Below are 26,363 nucleotides of genomic sequence, written 5' to 3' on the forward strand. Positions count from 1 at the left end.
TCCATAAAACCATTTTTTGGTAGAATATGAGGAACTGATGAAGATCAATTTAAAGAATAGCATCTGTGACATCACCAGGGCTCTCCACTTTTCAATTTATCGAGCTGAATGTAGCTTCATAGAGCGGGTGAAAAGCGTACTTGCACATATCCTTATCTTCTAATGAAGCGTTTTCTTATCGAGTTCTGAATTTCATCTTCATACCGCCACACTTTCGTGATCACGTGAAAATACTTGGACTTAAGTAACTGGTATTGGTGGATACTATATCGAGTACAGAAATATGCAAATACTTGCTGTAGCCACTATACGTGAGACCCACTTTATGAATTGATCGTAACTGTACATATAAATCGTAAAGATTTGATCTATTTTTACGAAACAAGGAAACATCTTAAAAGTTGACGCTTCCTTAATAAAATAACGGATGGTAGACTTCGGGCTCTTCCGATTGATTTCTTATTGTAACGCTAAAACAGAAATTTCCGAAAGAAAACTGCAATCGAATATTCAGAATTAGGGAAAGTCACTAAATCGCTTAATTACTGTTTGCAAGAAATGTACTCTTTTTCATGTTTTTCATTATCATAATTGCAACTCATAACTTGAGAGTGCGATCGATTCCAAAAGCGAGTGCAACATATTACAGCACGCTTTGTATATTCCGTGAGTAATTGCATTTTTCTAGTTCCATGACGCACTGTACTAGAGCCTTTTCTGCAAAACAAACGAGTCATAGCGATAAGAACATGGGATAGTTATTTGCCCAAAGGAGCTCTCTATCCTTCTGCCATGGACACAGACGGTCCGGTCAAAAAGCGAGATGTTTTCGACGATTGGAAAAGGTACACGATATTTGCGAAAGCTCTCTGTGCGAGGTATTAACGTTACGCGAGACGTTTGCAGTCGTCCAGCAACCAGCAGAACCGATTCTGTCCACCGGTTATCACGGTAAACTTCCACGCGAGCTATGGGAAAACGATATCCAACCGAGTACAGACACAGTCATGGTTCACCCGTTCACGTGCGACATGTTGATTTTTGCATTTTTTTCTACGTTTCCAGTGTCGCGACGGCTATTGAATGACATACAACCGTGTAACCGAAACGAACAATTTGCAACCGTTCCCTTATACATACTTTTGCCAAAGCTTTTTCTTTTCGTTCTATTAACATTGGAACGATTAATACGTACCTAATCATAGTGTGTTATAAATGACTATTTTATTAAAATGATATGACGAAAATACAATAGAAACGTATAATTATTAGGACGATGGAAGTTCATATCAAAATGATGGACAACAGAACTACAGACGACTGATAAAATTTGTATCGACTAAATAAAAATGATAGACGTACGAAGAATATGGAATGCGAGAAAAATAAACTTCTATTCATTTAATACTTGTTATTTCATAAAACAAAATTATTCAGATGAAAAATACACGAAATCTATGAAATTCACATATAAAAATTACGAACTGATCGTCTTAATTATGCTAGTGCTTGTAGCGTTAAGAATGCGAAACAGATTTCTTCGTCTATATACATAATGCATGCTTCGCTTTGGATATTTTATACTCTTCTTCATGCCACGTGCACTCTGCGAATTTTTGCATCCTTAAATTTTCTATAAATTCATAAGCATTCGCTATCCGATAATCGTGTTATCGGAGTCTTCATGTACAGTAACATTAATTTTTCCAAAATTCTGTCCCTAGTAACAGGCAAGAAAAAAAGAACTAAAGAAAGACCGTTTGATTTGAATTTTCACAGTATCATCTAACGCCCACGAGCCTTTCTCTCTATCTCGTATCTTCCTCTCAGGCAAAAGTTGTTACTCTACTACTCTGTGAATCTTTAAGGCGCAACTAGGCTGAGACGCGTGGAAAGATAGAACGGAGAAACTAGATAACCGTATAACTCTCTCGAATCGGCTTTCCGTTTCGACGTGCGCGAATATCGTAGGTAACCAAGCAGACCAGTCTACCGTGCAATCTATCTCTCGTAATATTTGCAAACATCCGCATTTTTTTTCGCGCTATGTAGGTGTGCTGCAAGTTGAAAGAACACGCTTTATCGGCGTTCTCCAGCGGCCGCTGGATGAAACAAATTCTCGCGTGGGAGGAAAAACGAGGAAAAAGTGGAGATACGCGCAGCGAGAGGTGCAGAGAGAAAATGGCGAAGAGGAGCATGGTGGGGAATACGACTGGAGAACATGGTCGCGAGAGAGAATTCGACCCGCGTCTCCCTGGCGACAATTTGCAAAATTGTCTCGCGCGTACCGCTCGGTTCTGCGCTACGAACGCGTCGTTCTCGGCCGACGATCCGCGAATGATAATCGTCCCACGTAGATACGTACTACGGCTTTGTCCTCTTTCCATGACGCGAAACCGCGATACACCGACTTTGCCAGAAGGAACAATGAAACGACGAGAGTCACGCGGATTTCTCGCCAACGCTCCATCTATCGTCGCACCAAATATTTAATACCAGGCTCTGCATTCGTATGCAACCGGTCGTGATAACGTATCAATTGGCCATTATTAGCGGGAACATGCGACCAACGCGCTCCAATTGGGCGTAACGAGTATGTGTGTCGGGTGTAGCGGTAAACCGGCTACGGTTTCACCGTACAGAGCCGCGTCTAGCAATGGGCATTCCGATTTTGGAGCGGTTCGGAGATCTTCAAGACTGTGGAGATTCGAATCGCTTGAAACACGAATCGAAGCTTGGAATTTTTGGCAGTTTTCGTGAAGATGAAGGAGGTACCTGTGCAATATGCTGATTCATTAAAATTTCTCCTATAAATTGTATAGAATTTAACGTTCGCAATCTGACCGGGATAGGGAAGGCTTATAAAAAAACGAAACGTTTTCCAAGGTCTTTGAATGTAAATTTGGAATTTTCGGTTTTGAGTGTTTAAAATTTCGACATACGTATATCTTGAAAATTCTGCAATCCTGAATTGAATGCCATAATCGTTTAATTCTGACACGCTGGTCTTAGTCTTTCTTTCGAAACACGTGTAAGTAACATCGATGCGTAATCGAAGGAAAATACAAAGACTATCAAAGACTATACAAAGACTTCAAGACACGCAAGAGTTACAAGACTATCAACAGTTTCGTAGCTTTAAATTATATTCGAGGAAATTCAAATGTATACAAATTCAAAGTGATTTTAAGTCCTTCGAATGCAGTTGATTGTAAATGCGATTTTCTTCTGGATACTTCTTCGCGTTCTTTCTACTTTTTTGTCCATTTCTCTTTTATTTTCTTTTTTCTTTCTTTGCCCTTCGTCCCACTCTTCTCCGTGTTTCCGGAGAGCGCAGTTAATTTTCTTGGAGCAGAATTAAACCGACCAAGGGAACGTTTCTCATTATTCGAAACACTCGTCCGGCGTCCAGATGAAATTTCTACCGGGCGAACTTTTAAATTAACGCGTCGGATTTATCCGCGGAAAAACCAGGTCGGAACGTAAGCCTATTCGCTATTTCAGCGTTTGGGCCGAATCCGACTAACGGGACCGATGATGTCACCGGATTCGGAAAGATTAACTCGTCGATGCATCCGCGCACGAAATTCTTCTCATCGTGACTCTTATGGTTTCAAATTCGTTGAAGATTTCGTGATATATTATTTCCGTGCCACTCTGTATATTACCGACTATGTATATTAGAGCACAAGACGTCGTCTTGTACAATTAAACTGACATTACCAATAAAATTATACCGCAAGTTAGAGATTACGCGGTGCTGATAAATATTGCAATACAGCGGAATTTTATGTCAATCTATGTTTTTCTGCACGAAATTAGACAAATAAAAGTCAAATAGACATTCGTTTTACCCACCGTATATTATATTAATCCTGTTCATTTTTGCATCTTCGAATTTCGCATTAAAGTCACAATCTAATAACAGATGAAGTCAAATGTAAAATTGATCTCTTATGAAACGATCGGAAATATCACTTATCTATTTCTATCTCTGCTATGATCTTCGTTTGCTAGATGATCCAAGACTGACGCATACATAGATCGACAAACATTAAACGAAAAATTGAATTATCCTCGAAAGTTCTGCCTAAAATGGAACGGGCGAACCGTGACTAAAATCAGAGAGGAATTAGCCGAAATTCCTGTCCATTTCCGGTATTCCAGACTCGATGAAGATATGAAACACGATGGTATATGGTGTGTATGGTAGTTTCGGGCGAGCGTGAACCAACGTAAAACAGTCTGAAGCGACTAAAAACGCGTAAAAAGCTCGGTACGGGCGTCGAAAATCGCGAATGCCGATCGTAAAACCCAACGTCGGCCAACATCGGACAATTTTCCATCGAGCACGCCTCGCTGAACCGTTACCTCGTAACGTACACCAACAAAACACGTTTTGCGTAATGTCCTAAGCGTTCGTCGGCGGAACTCAGCGGACATCGGCACGGAGAGGAGGCGTAACTCCTTTAAAGCAATTACCAAGAGACGGTTCGCGATCGCTCCGAGGTCACCAGAGTCCAAAACTTTCGCGAGACCCGGTCGAAACTCAGAAAATTTCGAATGTGACAGCCTGATGAAATCGAGGAGGCGAGTCGCGAACGTGCGAGGATTATTAATACCCGGCTTAAGGCGATTAGCGTAGTCCATGGTTACGTTCATCTGCGAAATTGCGTCGATGGGAGACAAGCCGGAGGAGTTTCGGGATTATTAATTTCAAGTTTCTATTGTTAGTTAGGGCACCGTTGGAACGATGGAGGAACTGCGGGCGAGCAAGGGATGATTTTAAAATACAAAGATTCGTAGCTCGTAATTAACTCATTAAGGATTATACAATGAGGTAATGAGTACCAATAACGTAAACGTAATATTCTTAGGAGGTATAACTAAAGTAATAGCTTTGTCAACGTACCAGAAGTGTATTACGAATAATAAGCATTTTACATTTTATAGATGCTACACGATGTGAAGATAGAAGAAAATGTTTTACGATTTAGAAAACGATATAATTTATCATAGAAATAGTGTATCGTTACTGTTTCTAGGAATGATAGGAATATCACGTTTTATTTGAGGATTTGTTAGTTTCATAAATTTGTAAAATATAGATGGAGATGAAACCGAATAAAAAAGGATTTCAAAGTATGAGGATTTATGCTTTACAATTACTCAGTGAGTCATTGATGTTACACGTTTCATTTGTAGCCTCCTTCCGTCTACCTTTACATTATCGAATTTTGATTTTTAATCGTCGTTGTGAAAGGAAGCTTCAGACGTTTAATGCTTTTTTGTTACTATCTCTTCCATCTGGATTTAACAATTTTATGAAATTTAAAGAAATTGAAATATCATAGCATTTTGTAAAATTACGTGTATAGGATACGGATGAAAAATACGTATTAGCGAAAAGAGTATTAAATAAATATTTCGAATTCTCTTTTACAACAGCGATATTAAAAAATAAAATTCAATAACGTAGATTGATTGAAAGAAGAAATTACGAACGAAAGGTCACATTGACCAACGTTGGCCTTTAGTGGCTTAACAAGAATCGACGCGTGGATGTTGATGGATTAACCGTTATGTTTAATATAGTGTGTTGTTTAAACGGCGTGTCGAATTAACTGAATCGAAACGAGGCAAGTTGTTGTGTAATATCGATGAGACGATATTGGCTCTACATAGTCTGCAATTACACGGAGTTAGGTGATTTCGCGGGAAGCTTCGTTGGTTGATAACATTAATTAGTCTTAACGCATGCTTTTGTATTCCCCGAGCAAGTTTCTTAAGAGCATCGTACGGTGAACAATGGTTCTGACTTCCTAACGGACTCTCTGAGTTATTTTTTAATATAACTTTCACGTAGATAAGCGCCCTTATGCAACGCTCGTTACATGCTCCAACTCGATATCCGGTACCGTCGGTACTTGCGTTTAACGCTCGCTTTTCCCATTAAAGGACAATTAAAGTCTGGCTATAACTTTTGTAATTTCTCGCAAAGATAGCCACGATTCCCCTTACGACTATCCCTCCCTTAGCCTTTTTCTCCTCCACTCGTATCTCGTTCGTTTCGGTAAGTTCATAACCCTTCCGCGATTGCATCGGAAAAAATGGAGCGCATTGTGTCTATGATAAAAACGTATATAGCTATATAACCTATAAGTCGAGCGCGTTCGTTAATTCGCGTGTATTCCCTCGAAAAGTTAGCATCCGGCGAAGCCACTTCCGTCAGACGACCTGGTGGCGCTGGGGACGCGTTTTACGTGACATTTAAATCTCCCATCGTGCGCGTACAATCCGACGTAAACACACTAGTATACAAAACAACGAGGGAGAGAATGTGCGTGCGACGTATTCTCGACGGTTATTAGGAACGCGAGTTTCGTCGGATTATATGATAAAAGCAGACGTCGCGTAACTACGTTGACTCCGGTGATCGCGAGGGAAATGTGGCATCGTTCACCGAACCAACGATTCGCGTTCCCTTCGACAGGTTACGATTTGTGCATGTATATACGTATATATGTACAAACGTACACACCGATGAGCGACGCAGGAGTAGACAGACGTGCACGACGAAAAAAAAGCTACGGTGCTTAACCGCGCGAACCGAGGTACGGAGAGATAGATCGAGAGATGGGGGGAGAAAAAGAAAGGAAGATGCCGAAAGGGATGGAAAAGGAGAGACTCGCACGTAGAATATTGCGCGTGCTCGCTGCTCTTGCATACTATCTGACACCTACCTATGCACAGAGGTTGGAGTCCTGCCACGGGCGTCCTTTCCGCCGTGATCCTCGTCCTTCCAACCGGTTCTCGCAGGGACGTCGATTACTCATTTACGGTCATTGTACCGCATCCTATCGCACCACACCAACTACCCACAATATCACACGTGTGTCACACGGCAGCGTGCAGTCGCGTCGTTCTCTTTCTCTGCTTGGTCGACGATAATGAACAAAGAAATGCCTAGTCTGACAGAGAAAGACGGAGAGAAGCTGAAAACTGGCACGCGCGACACCGACTCCACACAACGAGACAAACAGGAACGCGTTCCGCGCCGTACTGACGGACGGCAACGCTCGTGACTCGTGTGAACGAGGACTCCGAGGACACCGACTTCCCCTACCATGATCGCGTTCGACCCAGCTGTGCTGCGCCCTCTCTCCTTCTGCCTTACGAACTCTCCTCTACCCTTTCTTATTCCCCTAATGTTGCGATCTCTTTCTTTTTCAGAGATCCCTTCCATGGCTGGACGCGGACCAACGCTTTCCAATAGTGGTACGCTGTACCATCAACCCCTCTATCGGTACCCCACTCTGGCTACCATGGTTCGACTCCCACCTCCGTGTAACTTGACCTTAGTCGTCGGTCAAAGGAAAGGAGTGTTTCTGAAATAGAAGGGCGATTGAAGGGTTTACGATCATCGTCCTATATCGTTATTACTGATGGAAAACAAGTAATACATGGATATAATATTTTTACCAATTTTTGTTACATTTATTCTTGTCACTACTAACCTTATTCTAATTTAAAACTATTCATTTGGTAGTTGTTAAACATGGCTATAATCGTCTGTTTTAATAATGTTTTTATCAGGAAATAGTAATTTATTTGTAAAAAAATGTTTGTCATTTTCTCACATAAAAATATGAATGAAAACTATTTACTGTATCATGGAATTCTTGTTCACGTACCTATGATGTTTAGCGCCAACCATACGTGCCAGTAAATGGAAGAAGACGAGAGCGTGATACCGCTGAAGTGGGGTTATTCAGCACGTAAGGGGAAAACCCCTGCAGCGGGCTTACTTAACCCCTATTCGCCCGACCGAGCCACCCCCGCTATAACCAAGCGACGTTTGCCTCGCAGACCACTATATCTTGTTCATTTTCCCTTCCTGCTAGTGGCCACGCCGCTCTGGATGACCCCTATTGATAGACCGAGCTACTTTCGTCCTTTTCATTCTCCCAAATTTCCATCGTTCTCTGTTTCGAATGTAACTCAAAATCCTAGCTACGAGAGGCGCGTACATTTATTCAATTTGAAATTAAAATTCTGATCTATAATTATAAATTGTTTATAAATACTTTGGCAAATTTATTACACTAGTAAAAGGATTACGTGAATAAAATTTGTTATTTCAATTATTATCAATATTTAGTGAGTACTTATATCAAAAACAGATGAAATTTCTATCTCTAAAAGATGAAATTTAAATGAAGATCGATCGATCGCAAGTGGTGACTGATTGTGATTAGTGCACGTTGCACACGACGGTGTCGCCTCTGTACAATGAAATAGTAAGGTTATGTGATTATTTGTCAAATAACCTAGTCTTACCTTAGATAACGTTATTTGACACGTAAACGAAGAATAAAGTAAAGTTACACTATTTTGTCAAGAGTCCTGTATAATATTTTACACTATGGTAACGTTATTTACTATAGAGTTGTCTAAATGTTAACTTCATAATCATGTTTTTAATTGGATGTTTTGGTTTCTAGGCTCGTTATTTTCGAGAAGAAGATATAGATGGTAAGGTGGTAAATTCTTTAAATTGGTTAAGATCGCTGTTTACAGAGTTATAAATTCTTTTTTACAGAATTTAGGGAATGCTTTTATCTATTTGCAAGGAATGGTCAAATACGTACTCTGGATGAACTTACAATCATTATGAGATCATTAGGATTAAGTCCCACTATCGCAGAATTAAATAAATATTTAAAGGATAAAGGTACAAATAAGGTGAAATGATTTATAGTATTATAAATGGTTTTAAACTCACAAATTTTTAACCACAGGAGGGAGGATGTCTTTTGCTGATTTTTTGGAAGTCATGCATTTACAAACAAGAGCCGAAGATCTGCCGAAGGAAGTGATAGATGCTTTTCAAGCTGCAGACAAATTTAGGACTGGTACTATACCTGCTAGACAATTAGCACACATGTTGCTTCATTGGGGTGAACAATTAAGTAACAAAGAAGGTTGGTTTTCTTACTTACTCTAGATATTGATTTCAACAAGCGTTCTTAATTACTTCATTTATCTCTAACTTTCAGTGGAGCAAATTTTTAGGGAAGCAAACGTATCTCCAAACGGGCAAGTCAAATACGAAGACTTTGTAAAAATAGCCTGTGCACCTGTACCTGATTATTATTAATATCTTTTTATTAATGTCTTTAGTATTGTTATTATTATCATTATCACTAATATCTTTTACATTCTTGAAAGGTCTCTTTTGATATTTGAACATATTCGAATATTTGATATTTATGTAATTTTGTTATACAGTACATTTTTTAAATTAATAAAAGAATATTCTCATAAAACGAAAAGAATTTATTTTCACAGCAGTTTATCTCCGATAGACGAACATTATAGATCTTATCCTTAAGATTGCTTATAATTACCAGTGCTTAATACTTAATCCATCGATCTTACTCGAAACAAAGTTAGTCGAATCCGCTGCCCGGTTAATACAATTTTCCTATCAGCGTTCTTCTCGAATCTATCCCTCCTTGGCGATATTCGTGGCTGGTGGAGAGCCACAGAGGATAACGGTGGTGCTGACGACCGTCGTCAAGAAGAAAACGCAAAGTAACGCTCGATCACTGACTAATGCGACTTGTTTCCAATCTAATTCCATTCGTTCGCGTCGGTCTTGTTCCGCCAGACGCTTCTCATTCCTGTCGATCGTCGCGTGCACTCTTCCCAGCACACGCAACCATTGCGCCTCAAGGCTCTCTTTACCAAGATCTGCATCAGATTTCTTTTTAAGTTATAGAGATTAAACTGACAGAATTCGATATATCTTTACAAATAAGATTCACCTAAACTGGGACTGCTGCTGTTACTTTCCTCTCTTCTGGTTACGAACTTGGGCGACGATTGCGACTGGGCCAGTTCCGATTTGCAGTGCAATGGACAATTGTTTTTTCTTCTGGGAGGCTCGACAGGGTCCTGATGCAAATTGTGTACAGGAGAATTTTATCTGAATCCATCGAAGGATGAAGATCAACTACATAAAGTTCATATAGTAGGGGTTTTTTGATTCTTTCTACTAGTTGTGATTTTCCCTGTACATATACACACTGTATCCTTTGGGCCATTTCTAACCGAATCGTATTCTTCTATCGTCAGAAGATTGAAAGAAATTGAAAGAAAATATGAAAAAATCAGTATTACATAATATGCGTGATTTCTCGGCCAAATATGATAACAATTTTCTTCTCTCTGTTATCCTGTACATTGTATTGTATTAATGAAATATTTGGCGAGTAAATTATTTAGAAATAATTTATTCCTCAAATAGGTTTTTAGAATTTTTTTAAAATTGTTTAGCAAATAACATTACCTTCATATAAATTTATTTATTATTTTATTTATCGTGCCCAACCCTCACTCAGATAAACCACGTTCTACTTTATCATATCATTGACAAAAACGTCGAAGAAAAGCAATATCTAAGTATTTTCACTACGAGTACATCTTACCGATCTCTTTTCCTCCTGGAAATTAAGAAACACTATCCTGGCGAGCTTATCCAAGACCAACGATCGAACGATACCAGGCACTCTGGTACCTTGAACGCCACGATGATGAAGATTCAAGGTAACTACCGCTAATCCCGAAGCGAAGGATACCAGGCATATGCTGACTCCGTAATAAAGACCTGAACATGATAATATGATTAATGATTGAGTGGATATAATAAATTAACCATTAAACCAAACTAGTTGTCGCTTCATGGAGCGTCACGTGTTTCTGTATAAATTAATTATCCAACAAGCTTGCAATTACGGAGTTACGCGTTGTACGTAGCCGACTCTTTCATACTATGCTTTTGCAACGGGGTAAACGTGATCCTATTGCGTTTCGCATTGGCACCGCAGGACTTTCAAAGAGGACGCCTGGGAGTTTTCAATCAAACTCGGTTACACTGACAATGTTGATATCATTGCCCAATGTTTACGCAAATCCTATGGAGACGGGCTGAGTATCAGGCAGGGTGAAAATATGAAAATTGAAAGTTACTTTTTCTACGGCATTTAGAAAAATAATGTCCTGTAACGAAATCAAATCACAAAAATGTCAGCCTTTGGTATCGTCGTTATTAAACACATACGTGTATCCGTTATTTCAAATAATAATTCTTTATTTTCATTTCAAACACATTTGCTCGAGACAAATTTAACCCTGCTTCGATCCTCGAATTTTTATATTCCAATTTTCTTTCATCATCGCCTTTTATATTACCGAAGAAAAGATATTTGTAATATTTCAAGAAGATGTTCGATATAAAATTAAAGCGTGGATTATATTTTAATGATAGAAAAATACAATTGGCTCGAAAATGACGGAAAGGATGCAGCAGGGTTAAACGATCTATGCTCAACAGCTTCGTTTCCATTTATCCCAAGATAATTATCGTTCATTAAAAGGCACTCACTTATCAACGGTGTTTTCTCCGTGGGCGGCAGTGTCTCGCGAATAGTCATTAGGAAGACTGTCATGGAGAGAAGCGCCGAAATCCCGAGGGTGACCTTTTCCCCCGATTCAGACGGCACGTAGAATACCAACAGGGCTGGACAAGCGGAAAACGGAATTAAAAAAGAAGTTCGAGCTCCGCCAGTGGTATTTTTCGTCATAGAATATCGAACAGAGGCCATTCTTAAGATCACTACGAGCGCCAAACTTTTTCCACCATTGTCAAGGGAGGAAATAAAAAAAAAAAGAGGGTCGAGGAAAGGTCCCGCATAAATTTCTCCCATCGAGTAGTGGACGACTCGAGATCCATTGTTAATCGGCTGTAATCGTGTTCGTTTCCTTACAAAGATTCAAATACCTTTGCCATGGGAAAGAATAATTTTTCCATAGATTAAAAAAATTGTGACTTGGAGCGTCAACCTATCGTACGGTGGCTTTACGATTCGAGCGTTTTAATGAAATTTCCTCTCCAGATTCGATAAGGACGCTTGACCCTCTTACGGATAGGTGCTGCATTCTGCCTGAATAATATGTATCGTCGTGATATTGCAAATTACTCTCATCCTCTCAAAGAGATTGTCACTAGAACAATCAGTTTTTATTACATACCTGTAAACAACTAAAACACAGTCGCGTCTCGTTACAGTGCTAATGAATTTTCAAAATCCTCTATATCATATAATACAATATATTATTAATTATATTATACAATATATTAAGTAGACGTTCAAGTTTCCAATCAAAGCCAATCAAAATCAACTTCTCAATAAACTCATTCGATCTTACGAATGATACTCCACATAGCTGTAGATGCCGTTGCCAATTTTTGTTCCTTTAAACATCCAATAGTAAATTTTACATACGTTCTTACCATGTAGTTGGAAGAAAAAGAGGATTGTAATGATTTCGACAGTTGCAGTGTTAATTAATCTTAACAATCGTAGGATGAAACGTGAAACATAAAGCAGATGAAGGATGCTCACCGACGCTGTTGATGAGTATGCACGGAAGGATCAAGTTGAAGACGTAAAATGTCGGTCGTCGTCGCAGTCGTATCTCGTAAGTAATATCTGGATACGGTTCCAGACAGCAGGAGTAGTATTCGGTGTTTTTTCTCGCGGAGAACTCAAGCAGGTCGAATTCACCGTTTGCTTGGTAATTGCTCACGTCTCCCTCTTCGCTTTGCCTCTCCAGCTCCAGCTGCATAAACAACATTCTACGTTTTAGTTCTCCAACAACAACAACAACAACAACAACACGATCCAAGTGCACACACCATGCACAAGCGCAAGAAACTGTATTTTACTCTTGGCATCTTGGCAACGAACAATTATCTCCCTCGAGGGTGGGAATAGATCCTAGAAGCTAGATTAGAAGCGTTAAAGCGTCAACTCGAATTAAATCCAACGGAACAGAACGGAGCTTCTGCGATTACGTGTCAGTATATTTCGAGCGGACAATCGGTAGACAGGTGCTGGATAAGGCAAAAACGAACCGACGCGACGCGGTGAAATTATATTCGACGCGATGGGCATGGTTCTATCGCGAAGTGGAACTATATATTTGCAAAAGAGAAATTTCAAAGCTAAAGGATCAAATTTTTTCTACCTTTCTCTTTATTCCTGTTCACTGTGCTTCTGATAGAAAGCTTCGGATAGAAAGAGAAATTGTACGAGGCGTTTGAGGGTTAAACAGTCGAACATTGTCAATTAATGCTTCAACAGAATGTTAAAGGTAAGAATTAAATCGACTTAACAAAAACCGATTTGTCTTCGTTAACTTTTAACCCTTTAAAGACTGTCACAGGTGAAAATTCACAACAGCATTTTCGATACTATCATTGGCATTATTGCATAATGATATAACGAGTGTGTCGTTACAGGATAATAGTTTTCGATTAGGAGACGTTTCAGTTAACAGGTTGATGACCAATTTAAATGGTTTTCTCTGGATAATGGGAAAAAGGCCTAAGAAGGAACGTATTTCCAGCGTTTTAGATTGCAAAAACGTAGCGACACGCAAAATGTATTCAATGACGGGGGTGAGGGGACGGGTAGGAAATGGGAAAACTCTGTGAAAGGATGAGTTCGGGCGTCGAGGTTCGCCGATACGGAGAAACGGCTCGCATTGAATTCTTCTCGCATTTGGGATTAAGCTGTTCGATTTGCCCGAGCCATTTTTGCGACATCCCGAACCGGCATTTTCGATTTGTCGCTGTTAAGCGCCTCTGGACTTTTGAAAAGATCGAATCTATTCTGATCGTGTTGGAAAATCTGTCAAATTTCCCAACGTTGTCTTTGTTCCGCCATTTTCCTACAAATAAACCAGAAAAATGTTTGAAGAATATAGGTCTATGCATTCTCATTTCTTTCCTTCTCTTCGCCATTTTATTCTTTTCTCTTCCCGTCTCTTCTTTGCTTTCTTCTTCTTCTTCTTCTGTTCACCTTCTTGCCCTTTTGTCTTCGTCCTCTTCTTTCTATTCTTTCCTTTCCACCCCCTTTCGTTCTTCCCTTTTCCTCCTTTTTCTTTCAATTTCTTTCTCTTTTAATCCCATCTTATCCTTATCTCTCATTCGTTCCCTACTCTTCTCTTCGTTCTCCCCTTTTACTTCCTCCCTTACCTTTTTTTTCAATCTCTTCCTCCTACTTTTCAGCAGTAGCTCGTCTATATGCAAGCTCGATTAACGTCTTTGCAGTTACGTCGAGCTTTTAATCCGGTAGGAAGCCACAAAATATTCAGATCTTTAGGACGAGACGCGTATAAAGGGAAAAGGGATCAGATGATACGGCAAATTAAATCTGATACTTTTTTTTTAAAGAGGAAAACCTGAAACGTGGCTCCCTCAGATTGATAATCACGAAAGATTTTTAGAACAGATATGTTGGACATCAATGTCAAGTGTCAAGGTTTCGGTCAAACTGATTGCCTGCGCCACCTCTCTAACACAGTGTGGATATTTTTATCGTCCAACGGATGGTCCTCCGGACGATATATCACTTTCTCATCTGCATACCGTCCCAAGAGAGGAACTGCGTGAAATTGAGGGCAATACAGTCGAGAATCTGGCCGATGCAGATCGCACACGTTGTCGGATTAAATCCCTGACCGGTATTTCTTAAATGTTCCACCAGGTGTACACATTTTACGTGTGAATTTACATATAAAAGTGTTTTAAGGAAGAAGAGTCTTCAATTGCAGAGAAGTGCGAAGCGATGAAAAATTGACTACCACATCAGTGACAAGTGTTTCATCCTCATTAAAACAGGGAAATGATCTCGAAGAGTACAATAGAGCAATTTCAGAATCGACAAAGATTCGAATGCAATGTACAAGGATAAATATGTTCAAAGAAACAAAAATCCCGATCATAGAACATACTAAAGTGATTGAATAATTAGCGTGTCCGCGACACGTGTTTCACTCCCGTTTAAAGGGAAGAATTCATACAGAGTAAGAAAAAAGCATGGAGATCACAGTAGAGAAGCTTTACAAGACTTGAATACAATGTACGTGAATAAACGCGTAGAAAAAGAAAGAATCTCGATCAGAGAACATTCGAAAATGATCAAAAAACGTACAAGCCTGGCCGTGACACGTGTTTCGTTCCCGCTAAAAGAAAAAAGAAGAATCTGTACAAAGTAAGGAAAAAGTGTGGAGAATTACAGTAGGGTAATTTTAGAATCGATGAAGATTTGAATAAAATATACGAGGACGAACGTGTTGGTTGCTCGTGGGTGTCAGCACGCGCTCATAGCCCCGCGCAGCTTTTGTTCGAGTTAATTGCGTGGAAAACTGCATTCCGCCTTCTATCGGCTGAATTCGCGGCCTCGAGACTGCCCAATGCCTTCAATATCGCCGTCTCTAATTTTTGGCCAACCATCGCCTGAAATTCCTTCGTTTCTTTCAAGCTTCCGTGAAAGGCAAAAGTTTAATATTATAAAGTAATACAGAAGCAGAGGGATTTCCAGGTGGATGAAGAAATAAACGAGGGGAGCTATAGAGATTTCATCTTACTTGGTATCCATCGTACGTCCAGGAGGCCCATTTCAGGACGCATCGTTGCTCGTCGAAAGGGAAGAACTCTACGTTGATGTCGCAGCTGCTGCGAAATATTCCATGGCTTAACCACACCACTTGCCCTGTGTGGCTGACTATCACGTTCGTATTGATGACTGCCGAGCTGTATTGTGGATCGGCGCTATAAACAAAACCAAAGGATATAGGCTAGTGACGGATGGAAGAAATCAGCGCGCCCCTGCTGCTACCAATCAATACCAAAACTTCTATTTTGTAATATAACGCTTGACTGGCCAGAGAAAATTGTACCGGTAGGAGCCCATTTATTCAAACTTATTGGGAGATAAACAATATTGATAACTAGAGCTCACATAATAGCAAGTCATTGATTCTTCCTGCTATTTCTGATTCTTTGTTCCTATATATGACAACGGTTTACGGTTAGATAAATGCAGTCAATGGCAAAAGTTCATTTCATTTTAATCTAATAAATCAAATAATCTAATTTAACGGGTCTTTTGAACTTTTAAGGATACTCGTCTCTAGTATGAAATTTAAAGGAGAGAAGGATAACGATAGAAAAACACGATTTAGTGAAAAAGGGAAAAAACAAACGCAAGAGTACCATATATAAGATATAGAAATTATGTGAACGCAACATTATTGAGAAACGTACATAGAGCAACATATACATTAATTGTGATGTTTCCATGTCTTGTTAAGATATGAAGCACGTATTAAAATGATGAATACTTTCTAGAAACTCGTTATACAAATCAAAGACTCAAAAAGATATGTTCATGATACAAAAGAAGATTAGACTTTATCATAGTGTCGTAGATGCTTAAATTTCTTCGAACTTCGATTCTACGATGCAACTCAAAATCGTACGATCTACGTGAAAGAATAAATAGCGAGAAGAAGAATATTAAACAAATTCTTAGCAGCAATGGCCTCCTTGTAGGATGTACAAATATTTTTGTAGATATCTGTGTATCGTACACGTGTTCGTTTGCCACCGAAATACCAACATTCATAATTTTCTTAAATCTAGTACCATCGTAACTATTGCAAAAATGAACTGTATCTTACATGACATTCTGCGAGAGAAATCGCTTACTTGTTGTACAGAATCGTGTCCGGTCTCCAGACACGGTTGTAAGGAACGCGGATCACTTGAATTCCAGCGAATTCCGAGGCGTTCCATTTCAGGTGATGGTCCGTCCAGGTTTGCGTCAACCAACAGTTGGTCGTCAGTATCTGGTTCTTCTCGTCCTGTGACAAAAATCGCCGAAAGAAAAAGAAGAGGTAACCATGTAACGATGTAAAAGTAAAATTCGTCGTCATATGAGAAGAGAAAGAATCTGTTGCTAGCTAGTCAAAGAGATACGGCGGGTGAAAGATGTCTTTCGCTAGATGTAAGAGAGACAAATCTTTGAAAGTTTCCATCCAGTTCTAGCGCGTACTTGGAGTAATTTGTCTTGGGTATTTCCGACTGCCCAGCCTTGACTATCTCCCACGAGATTTCCAAGCTTCTTCCTCGAATTCGAAGTCTGCGGCATCGTCATTACGAATACGGAAAGAAATATATGCATGATAATGATTATAAATTCGTACAAAGACTCATAATCAAACCTCGTTTCAATATATGAATATTTTTGCAATAATAACAAAGAAGTTGAGATTAGTCTCGTCTAAAATTAACGGTGAAGTAAAATCTCTTTTGTGCCCCGTTTCTGATCCGTGACGAATAAATTTCTATCGAGAAACGCTTCGATGTAACTGAAAAGTAACTGACAAATGTCCATCAATTCTTTTTTTTTTATTTTAATTAATCATGGAAACAAATACGATATATGATTTTTGTACGATTTTTCATGGATTTCTGCTATCTGGTGCAGATAAAAGGAAAAGGTCGCTGAGCCTCGTTATTGATTTGAATATTCGAAATATTTGATCAATTTGTGCGAGTCACTGTATTTCCCGGTCTAAATGGCCGCGCACCGCCGGAATGCCGATACTCCTGCCGAAGTCGAAGTTAATACGGGTTTCAGCCCGACCTGAATTTCCCACTTTTCAACATGTCGAAGGAACAAGCAACGTCCATGCACGAGTCGCTCGGCAATTGCCCGCTTTGTACACGTTTTTACGATTTCCAGATTATCTCGGTTTTCACGCGACTGCATAATATTTCCGCCGCCATCAGAACCAGAGTACGAATTTTCTTCGCGTTTGGCATGCTCGAGATGTCGCGGTCGAAAATTCTCGTTAAGCCCGAGAACATTGAATTTCTTGAGAAATTGGAAAAATTGACTACCTCGAAGAGAAAGCTCGTGGAACAGCGTGTCGTTTGAAAAATCACTTTTATATCGAGTTCTGGAAATTTATCATCGAGAATAAATATGGTACTGTGCAAAAGTCACATTGATGACGACAATTAATCACGCTTCTAACCCTGCTGCGATTCCCAATTTTTTAATGTAGCAATCCTTCGATCGAAAACAGTTTTATTCAGGCGCTCAGTGCGGATGACTCCAGACGATGATCTGGTCGCTCAACGTATCAACAAAAAAAAAAAATTTTTTTTTGGTCACATTGAACAGTCCTCGACATTGGATCTGTGTTAACGCGTTAATATTTCAAGAAAATCTCTTCAACGTGTTAGATCGGTACTCACCACGTCGATTATGTGATGAAGAGAGAGGCCAAAGACAACCGACAGGGGTTGGGAGAAATTTTTAGCTGGTCGTACACCGGCGTCGTACCCATCGAGCAAATACTTTGTCAGTCTGTATTCGTGTTCATCCCCAAAACCTGTAAAACCAAGCATACACGGAATCCGTCCAATATTCATGGGAATTAAATTTCGTATATCGTAATATACATCACACCGTCCTCCCAGTAATGGATTTTCTTTATCGTCATAGATTTTCTATGAATTCGTTTTCGTTACTCTTGTTTCTTTCTGGTTTAATACACGCTACCGCCATTCCTAAGTATTTGGAAGCAGTCGTTATTGCAAATATATAAAATATACTTCAAACAAAATTCTTTAATGCCAGTTCCACTCGTGAACTTGTTTCAGGCAAATATAGTTAATGGATTATCGATGAAAGAACAAATTGTAATTTCACTGTAAATCACAAATTAAATTATTAAATTTTGTTGTAAATTATACCTTGTCGAACAATCGAAAGATAGGGGAACATTTAGCCGATTTTGTCTTCGGATGAACAGTTTATATTGTAATTGGAGTTCATGGCGAGTATCATTTCACAAACTCCATCTCTTTTCTAATCACGAATCGAATTCCTTTCTTTACATCAAGGATGTCCATTATAGCGTTTCCCATCCGTAGGTGGAAGCGTTCGTTTCATCAAAGTGGCCATTGTGTCTTGAAACGCGGGAAGCCTTCTCGTAGATCAGCTAAGGTAGCTAATCTACCGTTCATTTCATCTTTTCTCGAAGCTCAGCAGGCGTTGCCTTCAAAACTCAATTAGATAAGAGATGTCTCGCTGAAGACAATAGTATACTAACCAAACAGAATTCGCTAATAGTCGTCAGTTTAATTAACGAGGAATATAATCCTGCAAATCTTCTACGATCTTCCAAAGATTTGCTAAATCTGAGAAAGACGAGTTAATTCGTCACTCGAGTTCCTAATCTAATGGATATAACCAATCATTTTATTTATAGATCTGCTATTCTCCAATGAGTCGCGCTGTTAATTTTGCTACAAATAAATTATATCGTATTTATATTTGAAGAACATGGAGGGGAAAAAGGTAACAAGTCATGTTTTGTGTCTCTTACAGAAAATGAAAAAATTACTCAAATACATCGTCGTCCCACAGACAAAATTCTCTTTTTTTTTTTATCTTGAAATTAGATTCTCCCATTTTTTGAATAATTAAAAATCTATTGTCATAACGTTAGTCGGGACTTAAAAAGATTTTGTAGCTTCATCACCCATTATGAAAGAAATCTTCTAATGAACTTCTCTACTTTAACGAAAGGAGAAAAGGACGAGAAAATTTTTAACAAACGAGTTGGTTAACAGGTTAAAATTACAGTATCCTCTTCCTCCCGCGTAACATTAAAAAGTTTGAGCTTTAACGTTTCGCTCTCTCCGCAAATTCTCGATTCCAATCGAGAACTCTTGGACAAGAGTAGCTGTCCGAGTCTTTGAGAGGTGTAAGGTCACGCGAGTAACACACGGTTCAGGGAATTTCCTCCCCAACCCTCTTATTTCCGATCGTTAAATGGACGTCACATATCGCGGTATAGCCTCCCCGCGATGTGGAGGCGTTTCTCTTTCCAGAATCATTTAACGGTCCACCTTACGATCGTTTTCAACAGACTATTGTATTTGCCAAAAAATCTATTCATTAGAAAAATCTCTCTCCGATAGTTTTTCCTATGGATTTCTTTGCCTCTTAAATCGTACATCTTATTAGCTCATTAAAAGACACAAGTTCATTACAGAGTTGATCGAGTGAAAAGTAAAGGGATCTAATTTTAACGTGGCCAAGTTTTGCCTGCGCTATAATTGAAGCGCGCGTAACGAAAATGACCTTTGTCCGTGTTTATTTTACGAACTCTCTTGTTCTTTTTACACTCCTGGCATGAACCTTGCACAACTAATTTACCAACTAATAGCATTATTAAACTGATAAGTTACAAGTTATAAGTTACATAGATTTTTTACGTAATGGAAATTTTCTTGTAATATTTCGCTTGTTCCATCGTCAAACTTGTTGGTGTTACAAATAGAGCGCGGATTTTTATGAAGATGTCTATTTTCATGATCGCGATCGGAGAAATGAAACCTGAAAAACAGAAATTTCGTTTATTCCATAAGATATTATAACAAGTACTTTGGATACTTCACATTATTATATTCTTGCGTATTATATGTATTCTATATATATATATATATTGTATAGTATATTTAATAATGGTACAGTAATTGCAATTATAAATATAATTATAATTAAAATATAGTAATATCTCTGTACTTTTTGAATTTCCCACGTATATAAATCCATGAAAATCCGCAATCTAATTATAAGGTTTTCCGATACGGGTAACTCTCATTAGTAATATTTAATTGGGTTGTGCAAGATAGACGGCCTTCGCTTTTTACACATTTTGCGAATATTCGTAATTTCCAAGAGAAATTGAGCGTATCGAAGCGTCGTGTCGCAAAAGAACATCGAGTGCTCTCGAACACGCTTTTCAACATTTAAAGACGACATTTAGGAAGAAGAGGGAAAAAGGCTGGCGAGAATCCGCTTTTTCCTTCACAACGAAAATTCTATTCAGCATCACGTTGGTCTCCGACGGTGCGGTGGTAAATCCGCGCATTCGGAACAATCAGCGCGCGAATTTTTCCAAGCCCGGAAAATTCGACTTGCTGTGCGAACCGAGCACTCTTTTTTCCTTCTACATACCCTACAATATATTTCATTTTCTACGTGGTAATTCGCTAAAAAATTTCTGTTTGATGCACTTTGATGATTTTTACTTGATTCTACTCGATTCGTTTGTGCGCCTTTAATTTAAAAATTTCTTTTTTCTTTTTATATATATCAGCTCAAGTGCGTTTCAGCACAATAGAGCGATCTGCGTTAATATTTGACCACTATGGCATTGCAGAGATAACAGGAGACACAAAGTTTATTTATTTAACACTATCCTTATCGGGCCCAGGTTTCAAAATTTAATTTGAAGCTGTACATTCATTGTTATTTCTCTTCTTCGTCTAACTTTATGTAAATTCTTACGTTGTCTGATTAATCATTTTCTCATCTTTTGGTTGATATAAAAATTTACATAAAGTTGGATGAACGAAAGAAATAACAATAAATGCACGCTTTTAAATTAAATTTTGAAACCGGTCATTTAACCGGGCCTGCCAATGTTAGTGTTAATGGATATAGGGTTTCAGCGAAATTGAACATCGCTATTTGCGTAATGAGTAAGTTACACTTTACATATGCAATATATATGAAATATATTTCATATATAAATATATATATTTATTTACTATACATTCTATTTATATGTATCATACATTCGACGTTACATATATGTGTATATTTTACACGAAATTAATATAATTTACTCATTGTCCAAATAGTTTTGCATGTCAAACTTCGCCATTACTTCGTCTTCACTTGTCAAGCACAAAACTAAGTTGATTAAATAAATAAAGTTTATGTTTCTATTAACCATAAAATACGTACTTTAATATATTAAAATATAGTTCATTCGATAACACTATATACTTAAATACCGTGGTGTCCAAATATTAGCTAACATTAGGTAAGTCACTTTGCTTAGTAAATTGATGAAAACGTGTTGTGCAAGTATAATGAGAAGAAAGTACAAAGTATATGATAACATATGATAGTTTCAGAATATATACGTTGTGATTGATACCTAACATATATTTTGGATAGATTTCGTGATGTTTGCTGAACGTTTAAGAGGTTGATTGAATCGTAACGATACTTGTGCCAATAATAAAAGTTTATATAAGAAATAAAGGGACTGGAGTACGCTTGTATTCGTATTTAAAGCAGCGATACGAAACGAGGGAAGAGAGGAGGAGAAGAAGAGCAAAGGGAATATTGAAAGAAGGTTTCCCGATAAAGCCGGACGCTCGAGGATTCAATTTGATACCGTCGAGTGTCCGCGAATTACCGTGCAATCCAGGATACGCCGGTGGAAAAACTCGGAATCGAGCATCGATACACGATCGATGCCGGAAAATGCGCGACACGCTCTTCATTCTCGCGTAGCATGCGAGCCGCGATTCTTTCATACGAACGAGACGAGGGCGACGAGAGTCCTCGAAAGAGTCTACGACTACAAAATGAGAAAAATCCTTCGCGCTTTTAACAAAATACCCGAGCAACGACGTCGAAGATCCTTCGAGATATCTCCCGAACGAATATAATTTCTATCGGCGTTTCCTCTTCCTTGCTTTTACCGTAGGGAAATTTCGATGGAAAAATATTTTATTTTCTTGTACCGTAAGTGGAAACGATATTGCACGATTGTATCAGCGGGGAGTTAAAATTTATGATCGTTTCGAATATTGAAACTTAGACAGTGCAATTTGAAATATTTCTAGAAAAGTAAAGAGCAAGTGCATGTAATAAATATTCTAATATTGAATCTATATAACCTATAAGTAAAATAATCATTCTTGAAGTAATTCGATGATTCGTTGAAGACCTCAATTTTGTCTCCCATAAGCACCTTAATACAGGGATTGGACAAAGTAATGGATACACCTCCTATATATTATGTATATATATCATATAAGGGGAGTTTCCATTATTTTTTCCACTCCCAGTACTTACATTACGTATCTCTATCTGTCCCTAATCATCTCACCTTTCATATACATATATTTGTATACAGCATTGTCTTCGCCGTTATATCTTTTTATACTGGAGGATTTGTTTATACCGAAGGATTTATCCTGTAAACAAGTAAACAAACCAGTAAGTATGCTGCGTACAAATATCCTAAGGTACGTACGAAAACTCGAAACAGCCTCACCGTAGAGACCATCTTATTTCCCTTTCCGCAAGACAAAACTTTCTCAGCTCTCGCGTTATCAAAAATTCGTGTCAACTTCTCCTAAGGAAGTAAAATCGGAAAGTGCAAATACCGCGGAATCGTTAGCGAGCAATTACCTTGATCCTTGATACGTACTTCCCGTCGTTTCGGTTTTACTTCCAGTCGCAACTAATAGAGATAGCGTGGTAAACAAACAGATCGATTTGCTTGGTGGGAACGTAACGAAGGAGTCGGATTTCCGGGGGGTGGCGATATGCAAATCTCGATGTTCCGATTAGGAATTAGCAACGGCGGAGACGGAACGATTACAAGCGTTTACACGGATGGCTAACGCAAACTTTTGATAACGAAGTTCGGCTTAGCATTACCGAACGCTTAAAGATTGTCTGGCAACTTAGCTAAGCTTGTTCTGGAACGTCCAAAGGCAAACTCGGCCGCGGTTTCAATGAGTGCTCGCCGTTCTTACACTTCTTTGTGCGTTTAATGGGTCGTCTTCGCCCCGTGGCGCAAGCTACACGTATGCAAATCGTAGATTTATTCCGACCGTGGTTTCGCACATAAAAGTTATGTTAACCCGCCAACACATTTGCATCGTACACAGAGTTTTGCATTCGCCCTTTCGACGATGTGCCTTAATCCGATGCTTTGGTTTACCGCCATAATATCAAGAATACCTCGAGTATATTGTTCGCTATCAGACAACGACGAACAACTCGTGATACCCACATAAACTATATCTATACCAGGGGCACTTGTGGTACTAAACGACACCATTGGCCTTAGAATTCCTCGGTGGTTGAACGTAGGACAGCTCCAGATCGTTTATTTTTGCGAAAAGAAGTCAAAGCGTTCCTCCAGATATCTGCAACTCGCAGGAAATTACGAGACCATTTGTTATTTGCATCCTAACGAGAAAACGCTTCGCTCGTCCCACGCGATAACAAAACAAACATCTCGAACTGAATAGCGACATTGCGTTTCCCCTAAGTTTCCCTACGTCACGAAAGAAAAATCTACGTAGCGAATAGAATACTTTTCGAGGGAATGCTTCGGTATCCAAAGTTTGGCGCAGCTGTCTCGAGCATCCAATGAAATATTCACGAACTCGAGTCTATTTTCCGTAGATAGAATACCGTGTATTCGCAACAAGACGAGATAGAAAAAATTCCAGAGTGATCGAACGAGTCCGAAAGACGAGGCAAGACACGGCCGAGAAGATGGAAATTGGCCGGTGAAATCGAATTCGAGCGACGATAAACATTTTGGCGAGCCCCGTTTAGAGGCGAGCGGGAAAATTTTCGAAAGCAGGAACTCGTTTATAAATCGATCGACGCTTGGAAAATTTGCACTCGGGAAATCTGATAGGCGGAGGCAATTCGGTTATCGGTACAGATAGAAGGAATTGGCCTTAATCACAAGGCCGATGTCCTTAATCGGTGTTTTCCTTTCGACGTTAACTACGCATCGAGATTGAATCTCGTATGCAAACGAGATTATGGACTTTCCATTCGGATCTATTTGTTCTCTCTAAGATAATCTTATTTCTCTTATTTATTCTCTGGTTATTCTCTGGTAATCTATTTTCATGTTTGATTGAGAAAAAAATTGAGAAGATTATAAAGAAGTAATAAGAAGAATCGATCTTTTTTTTATCGTATACAACACAGATGTTCGAAACTTAAGAAGAGAAAGTTCAACTTTGAAGAAAGTTCTACGAAAACGATATCTACACAAAGTAGATGGTGCCATTCGAAAAGGCTGTATCAACGTTTGATTAACAATAACTCAATTCCTTTGTGTCTCCTTTAAAACTTTTAGAAACACTCGACGAAACTAAGAGACATCTACGTTAAATACTCAAAGACACACGAACATTTAATTCATAATAATGCAATTCCTTCTTTCTTTTTTTCTTTCAGAACTCGATTAAGTCAACAAACGAATAAGATCCAGGTGAAATTTTAGTTAGATTTAGTTTAGATTTAGTTAGAATTCTCGTGAAATTTCAAAAGAAAACAAACGTGAGAACCGAATGTACAGAAAGAAAGAAAAGAGGAACGACTTACCGTTCCCGAAAATGATGGCCAGAACTCCGTAATGAAAGAACAGGACCAAAGGCGACATGGAATTGATAGACCACTTAAACGCGAGACCGCCTGTCCTCGACTGATGTCCGATGCTTTTCAACCACCGTGCAATTTCGACCCTGAATCCCGCGCTACCCCTACCACCGCCACGTCCATTCCCAAGGAAATTCGCGCAGGCGTTTCAAACAATGCAGACACGAATGTTAAACAAACTGACGGCTTGTACAAGGTTGAAACCATTCTGGTGTTTCATGCGTTCGCGGTCGATCCTCCAAAGAGCAGCTCCACTTCCGTCGATTACAAATTTCCTTCGATTAGTAGACCGCAATTAACCGCTATGATGAAATTAAGCGGAGCTTTCGTTGCTCCAAATTGCACGGACATTCTCTTCCTCGTTATCTATGACCAATTCAAGCTCGAGATTAGTTCTGTGGTATTGTTGCAAGAATTGGAATAAAATGAAATTTTTCTTCAAGTTTATATTAACCTTACTGCGTTCTTTGGAATTTTGAAGATAATCATGTATCTTTATAGTTAACAAACTCTTTAACTGTTACAAGATATTATTACAAAACAATCACATTTATTCTATCACGGGCGAAACTTCATCCCTAATACATCTTTTTTGTTTTAGTTTAGATATTAACAAAATCGAAGGAAGCAATAAAACGTTTTGTTATTATTCAATATTAGATGAATAGAATAAACAAATTATTGCCCGCCTTTGTTCAGTACTGTACGTTAAAGTTCTTCTTAAAACGTTAACGATCCTTTTACTTATTAGGACAAAAATGAATAACGATTGAAGCAAAAATGGTTACATTGGGATATAAAAATTCGAGGACCGCAGTAGGATTAATATATTGAAAATTAAAATACCTTTCTTTTCTACTATATTCTATAGATATTCTGTAGATGATAGTTTGAGGAAAGAATATTGTTGGAACCTGGCAATTTAAAACGAGAAGATGTCCACGCTCTTTTGTTATCCACTGATCCTCACATGTCACTTTGGCACGCTTTCCAAATTGACAAGTAAACCTATCGTTTCAGGACATATCGCATTTTAATCTGTGAATTTGATTGTTGCAACGATATCGTGGAAAATTTCTTGTTGCACTCTTTCGACGCGTCGCTCGAGCTGTCTTTCGTAAGCGAGAGTTTGATGCGATGACA

The 26,363-nt window shown here is 38.8% G+C and overlaps 3 protein-coding genes across 4 annotated transcripts in view; 1 reads left to right on the forward strand and 2 right to left on the reverse strand.

Annotated features, from left to right (window-relative positions):
- Positions 1-7,246, reverse strand: part of LOC122575766 (disintegrin and metalloproteinase domain-containing protein 10-like) — a 56,480-nt gene extending 49,234 nt beyond the window's left edge. For both annotated transcript variants that reach the window (XM_043745155.1, XM_043745157.1), the window contains exon 1: positions 6,744-7,246. The gene's annotated coding sequence lies outside the window, so the exon portion shown is untranslated. The remainder of the gene's footprint in view (positions 1-6,743) is intronic.
- A 1,053-nt stretch (positions 7,247-8,299) lies between these two features.
- On the forward strand, positions 8,300-9,329 carry LOC122575778 (calmodulin-like protein 4). The gene is made up of 5 exons (XM_043745174.1): positions 8,300-8,428; positions 8,505-8,535; positions 8,603-8,734; positions 8,802-8,984; positions 9,060-9,329. Exons 1-5 carry the CDS (start codon positions 8,426-8,428, stop codon positions 9,158-9,160), a joined length of 450 nt encoding a protein of 149 aa, XP_043601109.1. The 5' UTR covers positions 8,300-8,425; the 3' UTR covers positions 9,161-9,329.
- A 143-nt stretch (positions 9,330-9,472) lies between these two features.
- On the reverse strand, positions 9,473-25,427 carry LOC122575771 (neuronal acetylcholine receptor subunit alpha-10-like). The gene is given in 10 exon segments (XM_043745161.1): positions 9,473-9,756; positions 9,831-9,960; positions 10,494-10,672; positions 11,450-11,584; positions 12,471-12,687; positions 15,502-15,685; positions 16,625-16,779; positions 18,182-18,318; positions 25,167-25,331; positions 25,334-25,427. Coding segments are annotated over 10 exon segments (1,644 nt in total). The 3' UTR covers positions 9,473-9,508.
- Positions 25,428-26,363: the final 936 nt, after the last annotated feature.

This window comes from Bombus pyrosoma, linkage group LG15, assembly GCF_014825855.1.
Source record: "Bombus pyrosoma isolate SC7728 linkage group LG15, ASM1482585v1, whole genome shotgun sequence".
Classification (NCBI taxonomy): domain Eukaryota; kingdom Metazoa; phylum Arthropoda; class Insecta; order Hymenoptera; family Apidae; genus Bombus; species Bombus pyrosoma.

Excerpts from the sequence above, each read along its gene's own strand:
- LOC122575778 (XM_043745174.1), top strand. Across the intron at positions 8,536-8,602 it reads TCGAGAAGAAGATATAGATG|AATTTAGGGAATGCTTTTAT; the intron begins GTAAGGTGGTAA and ends TCTTTTTTACAG. Across the intron at positions 8,985-9,059 it reads ACAATTAAGTAACAAAGAAG|TGGAGCAAATTTTTAGGGAA; the intron begins GTTGGTTTTCTT and ends TCTAACTTTCAG.